Source organism: Patagioenas fasciata, chromosome 4, assembly GCF_037038585.1.
Source record: "Patagioenas fasciata isolate bPatFas1 chromosome 4, bPatFas1.hap1, whole genome shotgun sequence".
Lineage (NCBI taxonomy): Eukaryota > Metazoa > Chordata > Aves > Columbiformes > Columbidae > Patagioenas > Patagioenas fasciata.
This window is the reverse complement of record NC_092523.1, coordinates 30,082,131-30,096,457: the sequence shown is the minus strand read 5'-3', so window position 1 is coordinate 30,096,457 and position 14,327 is coordinate 30,082,131. Positions and strand designations below refer to the sequence as shown.

General features: G+C 39.0%; 2 protein-coding genes across 12 annotated transcripts in view; both read right to left on the bottom strand.

Annotated features, from left to right (window-relative positions):
- The window catches only part of CEP135 (centrosomal protein 135), a 38,635-nt gene extending 36,837 nt beyond the window's left edge, over window positions 1–1,798 (bottom strand). Inside the window, exon 1 of the mRNA XM_065836211.2 lies at window positions 1,315–1,798. The gene's annotated coding sequence lies outside the window, so the exon portion shown is untranslated. The remainder of the gene's footprint in view (window positions 1–1,314) is intronic.
- A 1,095-nt stretch (window positions 1,799–2,893) lies between these two features.
- Window positions 2,894–14,327, bottom strand: part of EXOC1 (exocyst complex component 1) — a 31,898-nt gene continuing 20,464 nt past the window's right edge. For 8 of the 11 annotated variants that reach the window (XM_065836338.2, XM_065836339.2, XM_071807506.1 and 5 more), the window contains 9 exons: window positions 13,593–13,637; window positions 12,298–12,461; window positions 11,026–11,136; window positions 10,465–10,541; window positions 9,705–9,933; window positions 8,405–8,588; window positions 5,995–6,194; window positions 4,360–4,554; window positions 2,894–3,556 (listed from right to left, as the gene is read on the bottom strand). In XM_065836338.2, coding sequence (XP_065692410.1) covers window positions 3,404–3,556; window positions 4,360–4,554; window positions 5,995–6,194; window positions 8,405–8,588; window positions 9,705–9,933; window positions 10,465–10,541; window positions 11,026–11,136; window positions 12,298–12,461; window positions 13,593–13,637 — 1,358 coding nt within the window. In that variant the 3' untranslated portion in view covers window positions 2,894–3,403. The remainder of the gene's footprint in view (window positions 3,557–4,359; window positions 4,555–5,994; window positions 6,195–8,404; window positions 8,589–9,704; window positions 9,934–10,464; window positions 10,542–11,025; window positions 11,137–12,297; window positions 12,462–13,592; window positions 13,638–14,327) is intronic. The other 3 variants (XM_071807507.1, XM_071807510.1, XM_071807511.1) reach the window with 1 other exon arrangement.

The following is a 14,327-nucleotide window of genomic DNA, read 5'->3' as shown; positions in this document are numbered from 1 at the left end:
GAGCGTACTATCAGCAAGTGTGCTGATGACACCAAGCTGGGAGGAGTGGCTGACACGCCAAAAGGTTGTGCTGCCATCCAGCAAGACTTGGACAGGCTGGAGAGTTGGGCAGGGAAAAATTTAATGAAACATAACAAGGGCAAGTGTAGAGTCTTGCATCTGGGCAGGAACAACCCCAGGTTCCAGTATAAGTTGGGGAATGACCTATTAAAGAGCAGTGTAGGGGAAAGGGACCTGCGGGTCCTGGTGGACAGCAGGATGACCATGAGCCAGCACTGTGCCCTTGTGGCCAGGAAGGCCAATGGCATCCTGCAGTGTATTAGAAGAGGGGTGGTTAGTAGGTCAAGAGAGATTCTCCTTCCCCTCTACTCTGCCCTGGTGAGACCACACCTGGAATATTGTGTCCAGTTCTGGGCCCCTCAGTTCAAGAAGGACAGGGAACTGCTGCAGAGAGTCCAGCGCAGGGCAACAAAGATGATCAAGGGAGTGGAGCATCTCCCTTATGAGGAAAGGCTGAGGGACCTGGGTCTCTTTAGTTTGCAGAAGAGGAGACTGAGGGGTGACCTCATTAATGTTTATAAATATATAAAGGGTGAGTGTCACAAGGATGGAGCCAGGCTCTTCTCAGTGACAACCAATGATAGGACAAAGGGTAATGTGATCAAGCTGGAATACAAGAGGTTCCACTTAAATTTGAGAAGAAACTTCTTCTCAGTGAGGGTGACAGAGCACTGGAACAGGCTGGCCAGGGGGGTTGTGGAGTCTCCTTCTCTGGAGACATTCAAAACCCGCCTGGACACCTTCCTGTGTAACCTCATCTAGGTGTTCCTGCTCCGTCAGGGGGATTGGACTAGATGATCTTTTGAGGTGCCTTCCAATACCTAACATTCTGTGATTCTGTGATGCCAAAGGCTGTGCTGTAAAAGACAGTTACTGTAATACCATTTTCGAGATACATTGAATGAGTCTGCATATGTTTTGAAAAGTTTGTTTCCAAGTTGATTTGCTGGGAGTTCGCTTCTGACTAGATATTCACACACCATGTTTGCTACAAAGAGTCACCACTTTGCCAAAAGAGAAACAACTCTTGGTCTAAAAAAACCAGGTCTTTTAAAGAGTCACCCAAACCTGTAAGTTTACACTACAGTACAGGAAAACCCTGTCGACTAAGAGCCTGCTTATTCACCTGTCTCTCCAAACTGGAAGCTTTACAGACATTTCAGCAAGCCAAATCTAGGGGCAGTCAGTCCCTTATTAAACAGGTTTATTTTTAATTTCTCCACCCTCCCCCCGGGTCGGTCTTACCAAACATACCGTTAAAAGCAGCTCTTGCAGGGCGCACCCCTCAGGAGCTGCCGAGATGTTTCACTGAGGCTTCGGCAGAGAAGCAGCTCCGGCGCAGAAGGGCAGCTGCAGAACCCAGAGGGAACGAGACCAGCCTGTAGGCCAGAGCCTGGGAGAGGCTGCCCAGACTGCTCAGCGCTCCCCAGGGGCCGAAGAGACGGAGGCGGCCCAGCGCCGCGCTGTCCTCAGGGCTGCTACAACGGCCGCTGCCAGGGCCGCGGGAGCCCCGCTGCTGCCCCCGCCACCACCTGCCTACGAGAGCCCCGATCCCGCCGGCAGCACCCTCCTCCTTCCCGTGTGTCCGCCCGCGCCCCGGCGGACACAAGCCGTGCCCCGCAGCGCTCCCGGGGCCGGCGCTCCCGCCCCGCAGACGCCGCGCAGTCACCAGGCCGCACCGACTGTTTGAAAATGGCGCGCGGAGCAGCGGCCGCTTCCGTCCCGTCACCGCAGCAACGGGGCACGCGCCAGCACCCGCGGCCTGCTGAGCCAACCGCCGCCCGCGTTAGCCGCCCCGCCCCTTCCCGCGCGACCGGCAGACCTCGCGCGGAGGGGCGGGGCAGGGTGACGTAGAGCGCCACCGGTAGAGGCAGTTCGACAGAACGCTGAGGGACAACGGCCCAGGAGCGGCGCTCCGCGGCATCGGGGCCACAAGCAACCGCGTCAGGAGCTTCGACCCGAGGTTTAATGTCTCCGGGCGTAATTGCCGCTCGATGCTGAGGAACGGCCACGACAGCCGCTCCGCTCGGGTTGCAGAGAAGAGGAGAAACAGACGGTACCGCCACCTGTGATCCTGCTCTAAAGGATCCTACTTGCATTTCCTGCCTCTTTTGCCGTTGCCTGTTGCATAGTTGCTGTGGCCAGACTTCAGGGGTTGCAGTGCCTAATGTACAAGTGCCCGGTAGTCCTCTTACATAGGCCATCTCTACTAGTTTAAAGGGAATTTCTGCCAAGTGTAACCCTTACCTCCTCGTGCTGTTGCTTTGGCCACCTTTAGTCATGTGCAAAGCCACAGTAAGCAGGTTTTATAAAACTTGGATCAAGTATTTCATTAGTAAAGACAACTAGGTTTTAATGAGCTACAAGGCTTAAGTGTTAGTACGCTCACCTAAATCTGCATGTCTCAATGGTGCCAAGTTGTCATCTAGCAGGTTAGATTGTCTCAAGTTTTAGAACATTCTTATATTACTGGGTTTTGGTTTTTATTCTCACATCTGCATCTCAAAAACCCAAAATCTTACTTCTGTCTGCATGTTTACCTCTGTGGTCTCAGTTTGTGTTCCACATACACCCCAGCTCTATGCCACAATTTAGCAACTTCCTCAAGCTTTACAGAAAAACTGGGTCCTGGGCTACAGGCAGCTGAAGCTGCAGGAGCAGGCAGGGTTTACACAATGTAGGAGTATACTGATGATACATTGCACTTACTAAAGTGAAGAAAAAAAGAAGTGTGCTGAGAAATAGGACAATTATACTGCAATTCCCAGAGACAAAACAATGGAAACAACTGCATTTTCGGCTTTTGGAAATAACACTCTGTAGCAATAAAGAATATGATGAACACCATTTAATTAAGAATTATAGTCACATCACATCTCAGAACACAAATTCAGTACTCCCACTGTATATATTTCCACATCTGTACTTCCTAGAACAAGCAAAAAATTTGATAGTCTTTAATACTTACATAATTTCCAAGATGCAAAATATTAGTGAAACAGTAGTATCCTTTTTGCATACTATAAAGGTAGTGCTTACTGCTTTTAGCAAGAGAAAGGATTATAAATAAAAGTATCTGAACCTTAGGGGAAGGGAAAACTATATCCAATGTGTTTCACAAAATTAATGCTTTCAGACTTCAACCCAGTAGAAGAGCAACAAATTCCTGAAGGTTTCATTGTGCCCTGAAAGATGTTTGAAGCAGGAGTGTAACTTGGCATATATGGCAGTCAACTACACATAACATGGAAATCCACCTTTTAAAACCAAATAGCATTTATAGTGTTTGATTCCCTTATACACAGGCATAAACTTTGCTAGCTTCTCTTTCCCTTTCTAGAACTTAATGAGACTGTGCAATACTGGAGCAGTAGTCTAAAATATCCTGTATAGTGAATTCCATAGTAATTCCCGATCCAGGATAGCAGCGAGCGATCAGCCCTTCAAAGTGCTTGTATTGTCTTATAAACTCATCTTGCATGGAATGCCACACGACCTGCCAAAGACAGCAAACTTTAGGAACTTCAGTCAACTGGCACAATCACTATATCCAAACTGCAAAACCTTGGCTCATTAACTGATTCTCACTTCAGGTGCCATTTTAAAAGTAAACCTTGCTAATGACGTTCAGTAAAATGACTTGTTGCATTAAAAATAAAATTACTTAAGTTTTTTACCCATTAGGTTTAAGACCTTTTTTACAGGACTCCTACCAAATACGCAAAGCAGAAAATAGTAAAGAAGAGGAAGGTGCCCTAAAAGAGGTATTGCTTTTGTCCCTAAAGAAAATTCTTCAAACCAGAACAGTGCTACTAATCCATGTTTCAGACTTCAAAAAAGTGTTAATATGTGTTTAACTCCTTAATCTACTCATCATTTACTCCAGTGAGAAAGTTTACACAATATAAGAAAAAACTTAAATAATATAACTAAGAGAAAAAAAATGTAATTTAAAGTATATTCTGCTAAGGCATACCAGCTAAATTTACTATCAGGTTAACAGTTCATTTAAGTCTAGTTCTCTCTACTTCCAGTATATTTTGCAGAACAGAGGTCACCCATCAATGCGGACCTTGGGAATCGTAATGGAAGGTTCTTACAACTCTCTTTCTACCACGACAGTTCAAATCACTGTTACAACAAATAGAATCAGAGCAGGATTACAATAAATTCCACTCAAAATTCACATTTTTTCAGAGTTATGCTGAAGCTAGGCATACATACACATACATATGCAAAGGCACTAATAAAAGCCTTTGTGTAAACATTAGAATGTTTTTAAGACATTATTTAGATTACCTGAAGTAAGTTTTCTTCTTCACAGAGATGTTTATCTACCTTCTTGTAGAGATTATCCAATCCCTTCTTCACTTCTTTACCTGGATATTCCTTTATAACTTTACGCAGCTCTTGTTTATTAAAAGCCAGTTGATAGCTTACTTCTTCTTCTCGTATACCTTGTGCTACACGAGCTTCAACACCTTCAAAAAAATGCTAACAAACAATAACAGCATCAATGATTATCACGAATCTAAATTAACTTAATTTGACAAGCATATGTGTAGTCAAGTCTTGATTCTGCTTGATGACCATTGTGTGTTTCCTTCATTTTTGTTGTGGTTTGTTGTTTTTTGGTTTTTTTTTTTTTTTTTCAGTTGGGCATGAAGCAGTGCTCAGCCAGAAACACCAAAGCACAGCCCAACAACAGAGCACTCTGTAAGCGTTATACTAGTATAAAACTGAAATAAATGATTTCTAGAAGCAATCAACCTTTGCTTTGCAACATCATAACTAATATTGAATCAGCCTCAAAAATCTTCAATTAATGAGGCCACAGCCTGGAAAAACAGTGGATCTTTCAGATAAACTGAGTAAGTATCTGAATAGCAATTTCTCTACTTAAACTATAACTGAACTACAGCAATATTGGTTCATAATAGCCCTCTTGTCTCACTGCCCTGCACCAGTTGGCTCAACATAATAAAAATGGGGGGATGTATACCTACGAACATGCATGTAGAGTCATGCGGAGTTAACTTTCTTTATAGCAGACCATATGATGCTGAAACAGGGTGGATAACACACTGATGTCTTGGTTATTGCTGGACAGGTCAAACCTGGCCAAAGGGTATTCCACAGCATGGAACATTATGCTCAGCTATAAAAATTAGGGTTAGAGGAGGTGGCAGAGGTGGTGTTTGTCTTCCAAAGTGGCTGTTGCTCAGAAACTGGCTGGGCATCAGTCTGCTTGTGGGGGGCAGTGAGGGACTGCCTTTACATCACTTATTTTTTTCTCTCTTTCATCTTCAGTGATTAAACTATCTTTATCTCCACTCCAAAATTTTCTCACTTTTGCTTCTCCTCTTCTCTCCCCTGACCTGCTTGGGGAAGGGGGAGGGAGCAAGTTCCATGGCTGCTTAGGTGCTGGTGAGACCCAATCCACAACGAGTGGGAAACAACAATAAAGCACTTTAATTTTCAGAAAGAGAATAAGTCTTAGACTTTTCAGAAAATGAGTGGCTGTAATCCTATTTGTAGAAAAAGCAATGAACAGTGGGAAACATTCGGTGGGCAGGACTGAGTCCGCACCTAAGTCAGCATTCAGTTTAACACTTAGTTCAATTTCAGACATACAGAACTTTCCTTACTGTTGAACAGTTCAGAAACTACAATAATTTTCTCTGCAGCTGAGGTGAGGAAAATGATCCCAAAGCTTCTGATTACTTTTCTCCTTGCTTTTTCCTTTCTCAAAAACATTTGCTTATTTTCATCCAGGACTGTTACCCTCATAAATACTCTTCCTAGGTATGCTCAAGTCTAAAATAATAGAGATTATGATAGATGCAATGATAAAGAGGTCAGATAGTGCAAATTAAACACTTGAGAAAGACTATTCTGTACCATTTAAATGTATATAAACTCAAATATACTTACATTTAATTTCTCGAGAGGCTGTCCGAGTGAGTAGATTACATAAGACTGAAGATGATCAGTGTATTTCTGTTTAGCTTCTTTTTTCTCAGCCTCAAGACAAGAAATTTTCAAGCGAGAAAGTGTTGCAAAAATATGATGGAAGTTCTCCATCATGACCACATCTCTGGGTGTTTTCTGGCTTTCATTAGCTACTTTCTCAACTGAAAGACAAAGCAAAATGACAACCAAATTCAGGAAAATGTAACCAATAACCATAATACTGTCAGAATTTTGGATTTTATATTAATGATAATCATTTGCATGAGTGATTGTCATAACTGCCACTAAAATAATCAGTATCTGAGAGCCTTCAAAAATAGTAACAGATATGTACAGCTCTAAGATCATGAAATTTGTATGCCAAAAAGAAGTCACTTATAAAAAGATACAAAATAGAGACTACATATAGTCATTTATGTAAGTGAGAAATAACCTACATTCTGTGGAGGCTTACAAGCATGCTTTCATGACCTCTAATAAATTTCACATGACAGAACTATTTAAGAAAAGTCTCATTCCCCTCTTTACTAGAACAAAAATCTTTAGTAAGGTGGTAGGTTTTTAAAAATGTACTTCCCAGTCTCTCAGTTATTATTATTAGTTTTCTGGTCAAAGTTTCTGTCAATCCACAAATTTAATAATAAAAATGGATAATCCTGCACATAGGTCTTATACTTCAACGTCCCCATTCAAAAAAACCAAACAAACAAGCACACACAAAACCAACCAACCGAACAAAAAAAACAAACACCACAGGGCAGGCAAAAGAAATTCTAGCTGTTGTTCCCTTATCGCACCTAAAAGTAGGCTGAAAGAGAATGGCTTCAAAAAAGTGTGCAATTAGGTCTCTATACCCGCTCACCCATTAATCATTTTGCTGAGACTACCAGGATGCCCACCATGAAATTGATTCTGGGTATCAAAGTATCAATAAAGATCACAAATTCATTTCAGCAAGAACACTGAATTGTCAAGTAGGGAGCTTGCTACTGCAAATTTTGTTCCACCTGTATACTCTTCTAACTACCTCTCCCAGTTCTACCTGAAGTACTACACCTTTCTGACCTTTCTCACTTCAAACATCACTCGTAAATTAAATATCCTGCTGCATTAAACATACTGCTTTCACTGATTTTGTACATAATTTTGACTTGGTTTCACCTTCATTCTTCCATCCCTTATCCTCTCCCATCATAATTTTTTGTTCTTTAAATTTGGTCTGTACTTGTCCGAAAGAGATTTTGTTTCTTCTTCAGTGTTTGATTGGCATAATATTGAACTCCTTTAAAAACACGGTTTTCTAAATTATTCCTACACTACTTATTTTATCATAGTATAGTTTTGCCTGTCTATTGATATTTGCTTAGTTTCATCACTTGAACAGCAAACTCTTAAGGCAAGAAAAGTTGGATGCAATCAAATGAACATTTTCAAAATGTACTGTCCTATCAGCTGGGATGCTCCTGCTGACAACATATGGACTCTACTGTACTATGAAGTAGTATCTCTTCACGATTTCCTAATATGTTCAGAACCACTATGCTATAATTTCCTCAATCTAGCTTTACTGCTACTACCGTCTCCTCTTGCCCAATCTTCCCCTAAAAAAGAGGTAAGTTTCAGTGGCTGGGAATTACTATACATGGAGCCGTTTGAAAATTTGCAGATAAATCAGGGCAGAGAGGTCCACTCATCCGTGTACTTCCATTTTAAAAGGGAATGTCAATTTCTCCTGAGTTCATTGGCTTGCATATCCCCTCCCCCCCCCCTTTTTTTTTTAATGTTAAACAAAAGCAGTAGAACAAGGGTGTTGCTGTTTTCCAGACTACAGCTGGGAAAATAGGGAGGACTGGAGAGACATTCTGCTCTGTCAGGTTAGGACACAAAAGACCTAATCTGCCAAAAAAGGGTCAAATTCATAGCCAGAACTTCAGTGATTTACTTCGGATAGGGCTGGGAAGATAAACAGTATTACAGCAAAATTCCCAGGATCCCATCCAGATTCATCTCCTCATTTAAGCTACAATGGGGGAGAAAAGACAGGAAACCATTTCAATTTGAGCATGTTGTGTTGCTGCCCTCTCTTCTCTCCTGCTAGAGTCTTAACCACTTCCCTCTGTCATAACTGAAAGTTAGTTACAGGTCTGTACAAAGGCAAATATCTACAGTTCGCTCTTAAAACACATATTAGGATCGAAATATTTACACTTGCTCTCCTACAGATAACAGAGAAAACCAAAACTTCAGCACGTCAGTCATGTCATTTGCAATGAAGTCGTAAAAAAAAAGTCATCTGTTAATTGGAACAAAATTATATATAAAGAGGAGGAAACAATCATTTTAGTAACTATAGCAACCTCAGAAGACCCACCACTGACAAAAACAGCTCTAATAAGTTTTGTGTAGGCTTTATCTAGATCTCCTCGTCGTTCTGCATTTTTGAAAATCGATTCGGCGAGGGCTGCAAACTCTTCAAATTCAGCAACAAATGGAAGGATCCCAACTTTACTCTTCTTTGAGATTTTTACTTCATCCATCTGCTTCATTTGATTACTCTTAAATTTAAAACACAAACAGATGTTAGCCTCTAATACATGACTTCAGGCCATGTAACAACTAGTAAAAGAAGATACAGACATACTGAAAAACAGACATTCAAACATGGAAGTAATTTCATCTTTCAATTAGTATATCTGCTTAGTCTTCCTCCCTTTCTCCCCTCAAAAAGTTATGAAGACATACTATAACTGAGAAGAAAAAAGGAAGATAAGCAAGCAAAATCTTCCAGCTTTTCTTCTCATTCACTTAGTTTAAGGAAAAAAACCCACACAAACCCAAAACAACTTATCCACCAGAAACAATTAACAATTTTCATTCCATAATCTAACAAAGAACTTGGCTTTTCTGATTCAGCCAAGCTTACAATTCCTTTCGCTACAGGAAGTTTCTTTAATCTTCTACTGAAATTTTATTTCTGGGTATTATCCAGAAAAAAATCAGCTTCAAAATATTTTAAGCATTAAACTGATCAAGAATGGTCAGTCCTATTATGTTGAACTAGAGTCAAACTAATTTATGGCAATAAAAAGTTATACTGGCACATACGTTTTCACTAAACTTGCTGTATTTCATATAATGATCATATTGTATTACTGAAAGCACGCTTCTGACTGTAGAAGCTGCCTCTGCTACTGCCAAAAGATTTGGCATTCTATCTAAACCAAGTTTTTGTTAGATATAATATAGAATACATCGATGAGACATGTTTCGCATATTATACTCAAAGTGGAAAAAAAAACCAAACCTTTAAGACCATGAGGTTTTGGTTTGGTAAGTAAAAAAGGCTGGGAGCTATAATTTACTCGACTGACTTCAGAAATCTCAGAGTACAAGTTTAAACAAATGATTAAAAATGTCAACTACCTTACAGTAGTCAATGAGTGTTACAAATGCCTAATTATTGAGGAAAACTGGAATGGAGAGGAAAAAGAAACAACCACCAATTAGTTTGTATTTTTTGAAGCTTTGGCCAGTAGAAGTGCAATAAAGTTACTCATTTTTACTTCAAATTTAAAGCAAACATTTAACTATAAAGAAATATAAAATCAAACGAGGAAGGAATGGGCTTCCTATATTATAGTTAGCTTAATTAAAATAACTAAAGAACTTACAATGCATTTATCAAAGTTCCTTTTGACAGTCACCAAAACATTTCCAAGTGTAGTGCTGAGAAAGGAAGCTGGGTCCACGTTTTGTGCTGTCCATACATGATGACTCATCTTAACTAACATATAAAGGGAATTAAAACTATCAATCTTGTCCCCCAGCGCTATAAGATTATTCAGCTCAGGTTCAATACAACGAAATATTTTTGTCATCATTTGTCGGATCATGTCCTTCCTATTAAAAATGCATAAGATAAAAATATTACTCTGACAGTTTACTAGGCTATTTTACATGTTCTTTGATTTACTGGATATAGCACTCTCATTTGCATTCAACAAGTCTCATGATTTTCAGAATGCTGCTAAGGGAAGAAAGGCCAATGCCATATAGTAAAAAAGAAAAATCAATAGTTACAGGTATAAAATATTCCAAAATAAATTTTCTGTGTGGAAGCTGCCATGCACTCTAATTTGGAACTTTGCTAAGCATATTTTCCAAAGTATAATATTAGAGTGCCTAGTTTCACTTTGCAAACTACTAGAGAATTAAACATAACTTTTTATACTACTATAGAGAGAAACATCAGTCCAATACAAAAAAAAATTATATTTACTGACACATTCAGCATCTAGGTACAAATCAAGAGTTCGCTATTCATTTTCACTGAAAGGGAACAATTTCTGATTATAGAGAAAAAAAGTTTTATATGCCAAATAAATTCACATGTAAGCTTAAGAATCAATAATAAACAGCAGCAGCACATACTCAGATGATATCGTTTGTGGGACACCAGAAGTGTATGAACGAGATAAAGTTCCTCCATCCATTTCTTCCGCTTCATTCTGCAAGAACAAGGAATGTATACACAGGAGGCTGAAAGCTTGTCGCCCATTTTATATTTAAGTAATAAGCATATCTGACAAAACCAATCTAATCAGCAAGTGGTGCCTTCTGTCCCCACCTCCCCGCCGCCCACCCCCAAGTAGCAAACGCAGTGGTTTGCAAGGTTCAGGTAGTTTTCTGGTCATGTTCCCCAGAATACACCACAATCCACAGCTACTTCCATTGCCTTCCTGCATAGCGTGACGAAGTGTTTATTGCGACCTTACGAGGAAACAAAGCCATGGCAAAATAAACATGACAGTCTTTAATAGATTTTGTATTCATCAGCCAAAAATAAAGATTCTGCCACCTAATGGAGAAAAACAAATTGCTGATCACCTGGATCACATAATTGCCAGATAAATTTAGAAGTTATCTTTCCAACAGGTCTCTGTGAGGCCTGTTCAACATTTTTCACTTCAGTGACAGAATTAAGAGTCATACCGTTGTTGTCCCTGAGATGCTCTGATGTTGCTGTAGTTTGAAAAATTTACTAATGAAGTCCTGTTCTGCCAGACACAGAGGCTCTAGTTCACTTAATACTTGCTCAAAAATCTAAAGAAAAACAAATATTTTATCAACACACTGAATACTATGCACAGCTAGCAATACTAATTTAAATTGTTGCACAAGTTGTTCTACTTTCTATCTTCAGTAAGCTTTAGAAAGCTTATTCTATTTAACAGAAATTGTACTTATATCTTTAAAAGTGTTATCTGCATCTTCAACAGTCCTTTCTCTTCTCACCCATATAACAGTGGAAAGAAAAGAACAATAATTTTTCCCACAATTAGAAGTTTTCTAGTCACAGCCTGAAGGACTTTTGTGCTATAATGAAAACATTCACATTTTAATAGTAAGTCATGCGTTCTGTCACCCTCTTTTCTGCCTGGGTTGCTGAGAGGAAGAAGAAAAAATTAAAAGCTCCAGGGAAGTAAAATAGGCAGATAATATTTTGTCTCAGAAAAGGACTGAGCAACGACTTGAAGTAGTCAGAAGAAAAATACTCAATTCCATCAAGTAATTCAATAGAGAACAAGAGAATTATTTTTATCTCTTACTCAGATAACAGATCCTTTTTCCTCCTTAGTACTGAGGAGTTAATTCCACAGGAAGTGAGGAGTACTATCGGTTTTAAAGGCTCAGGAAAACAGAACACCAAAACCAACCAAACCACATGTTGAGGACAGGAGGTTTTTAAACAGATGCTGAGGATGCTCCAATAATAACTTAGCACCATTGGTTAAAGCTGAAAACTGATGACAACTTGGATGTGAAACCAGTACAAATAAAATTTCAGAGTCATGCTCAAGTCCTGGCTAAAAGAAGATTCTTCTTTCTTTTCTTTCACTTTTGCTTACATATCAGCAAAATGAATACATGAACATTTGTATTGAGAAAAAAATATCAGTTAAGAATCCATCAGTTCAATCCCTATTTTCATATTAAAATTAATAAACCATTTGTATGCTTGATATTTTTTACAGATCACTCACAGCATACAAATGAACTAAATGGAATCTTATAATCAGAGAATAATACTCTGATCTATATATTCCTTAGAACTGCCTTTATTAGATGTGTGGTGCATACAGAATTTGAAATTGGCATGTTTTAAGACTTAAACAGTACAGATTTATAAACTATATAAGGAGGATACCCAACACGCTACTAATACAAACTAAGCAGGAATCCTTTACAACTTTTTGGCTTTACCTTATCAAATTTTGTTCTATCAGCCACATCAAGATCAGAGGCAGACATGTTTCCCATATCCAACAGTGAGGATGACTGAGACCTACGGCTTCCTGAACTCTGAACAGACAGTTTATTTAGGCTAGAAGTAGACCCAGTCAGTTTTCCAGAACTTCCATGAAGACCTGTGAAATAAAGATACTATGAAGGAGGGAAGCAAAGGCAGAATAAAATACTCAAGAAGAAAAGGTTTGTTACAGAGTGCATGAGATCAAGAGTTGCTAGTAAACCTACATTAAAATAAATTTTTGTCTAAGCTACAAATGCTTCTGCTATAAACACATTCTTTTCTTGTTACAAGGTAACTGAAATACTTCAGCAAGTTTCAAAGTACCATGTTAGCTATATAAGCCCTCATTGCAGAGTCTGGAACAAGACTGTGAAATATAGGAACACTGGGATAGATATTCTCCTTGAAAGCTTGGAAGTAAAGACTAGTTATGATCTTTGAGAATGTGCTTTGGGCAAAGGTGCCACATGCAAAAGACTTAATCCACAAGAGGGAAAATATTAAAAAGCTTTATACACATACAGGTACTTTTTCATCTTGAACTTGATCTTTGTGCTGTTAACATCCTTTTGTCTACATAGTTTGCTCCAGCTATCTTGTGGAATCTACAATACCATAGTAACTCTACTGCTAATGCTCCCCTCTCCTTTTGATCATAATTAACATTCAGACATTTGTTCTGGATATTGTGGGGCCTTCTAGGTGAAGAACATATATTTTATTTTTTTTCCCAAGTTTTCAGAAATGTTGTAATGGGGTGGAGAAAGCTAGTAACAAAAACAGACCAAGAAATCATCAATGTTTGACCCTCATGTAGACCTCTCACATCTCAGCCACAAAGAAGTTTAAAAGCAATCCTGCAAGTTTCATGTAACTGCTATGTTGGTAGCTAGTCTAGGGACACAAGACAAAGTCTATAAATCTAGTAAGAGTTGTTACCTCAACCTACTGCAAGAACTGGGAAACTACGACAAGCTCTCAGGCACAAACTTATTTTTTAGAGCAAATAGTAGCGTGGAAAAAACCAAAAGATGTTGCCTTTACCTGCAAAGCTTCTCAACTTCTATGTTGGGCCATTTTAACAGTGCTTCATTTTTGCCTTGCAAAAACAATGATTCTGCTAACGCTTATTTCGTTCTGAACGGACTGCTTCAGTGTTAGGTAGATTTTCCACGATGCAGCACTACATCTTTACATTGACACACATGCATTGACAATACCAACTAATGCAACTAGTTATACTCACTCTCAGTTTCCTGTTTGACAGCACTTTCTTTTCGAGGCAGTGTAGCTGGGATGGATTAGGTTGCAAGCATCAAAGACAAAGACAAGTTAAAATGCAGTTTGCACAAACCATGCACAAGATGCAAGTTAAGCTCTAACTGGAAAGAAACATGCAAAGAACTATAAGCAGCAAGTAACTAAATTGCAAACACATTTAGTTGGAGAGGTACTATTCTAGAAATTCAGTATCTAAGCTACATGGAAAATAGAGTAAGTTTATAGATATTAAAATTTACTTTTTCTTATACAGTGTGTTCAAAGAACATTTTTGGTAACGTATTTAAGTTCTCCCGAATATGGAAGTCCATTAAATTAGGGTTTTATTTGTCAGAGTCAATATTGCAAAAGACTCAGTTACCAAGATCAATCTTCATATCGATAACAGACACGAAAAAATTTAAAGGTATTTATGTGATTTTGTACTGAGTCAGAGATATTGTCCACCTCTTCAATTTAAAAACCACACACCAACACTGCAAAATCATTCATATCAACAGTGAGACTGGCTAAACTTTTCTGTTGTTCACCAATCAGGAAGCTTACATAGAGAATACATCTTTTGTATTCATGCTGCACCAAAAATTGATGACTGCAAATTGGAGAGGAGGAAAACAATATCAATTATAGTAAAAAAAAAAAAAAAAAATTACAAGGTGCTTTTTCATTTTTCCTGGGTTTTGTTTGTGTTTTTTGTTTG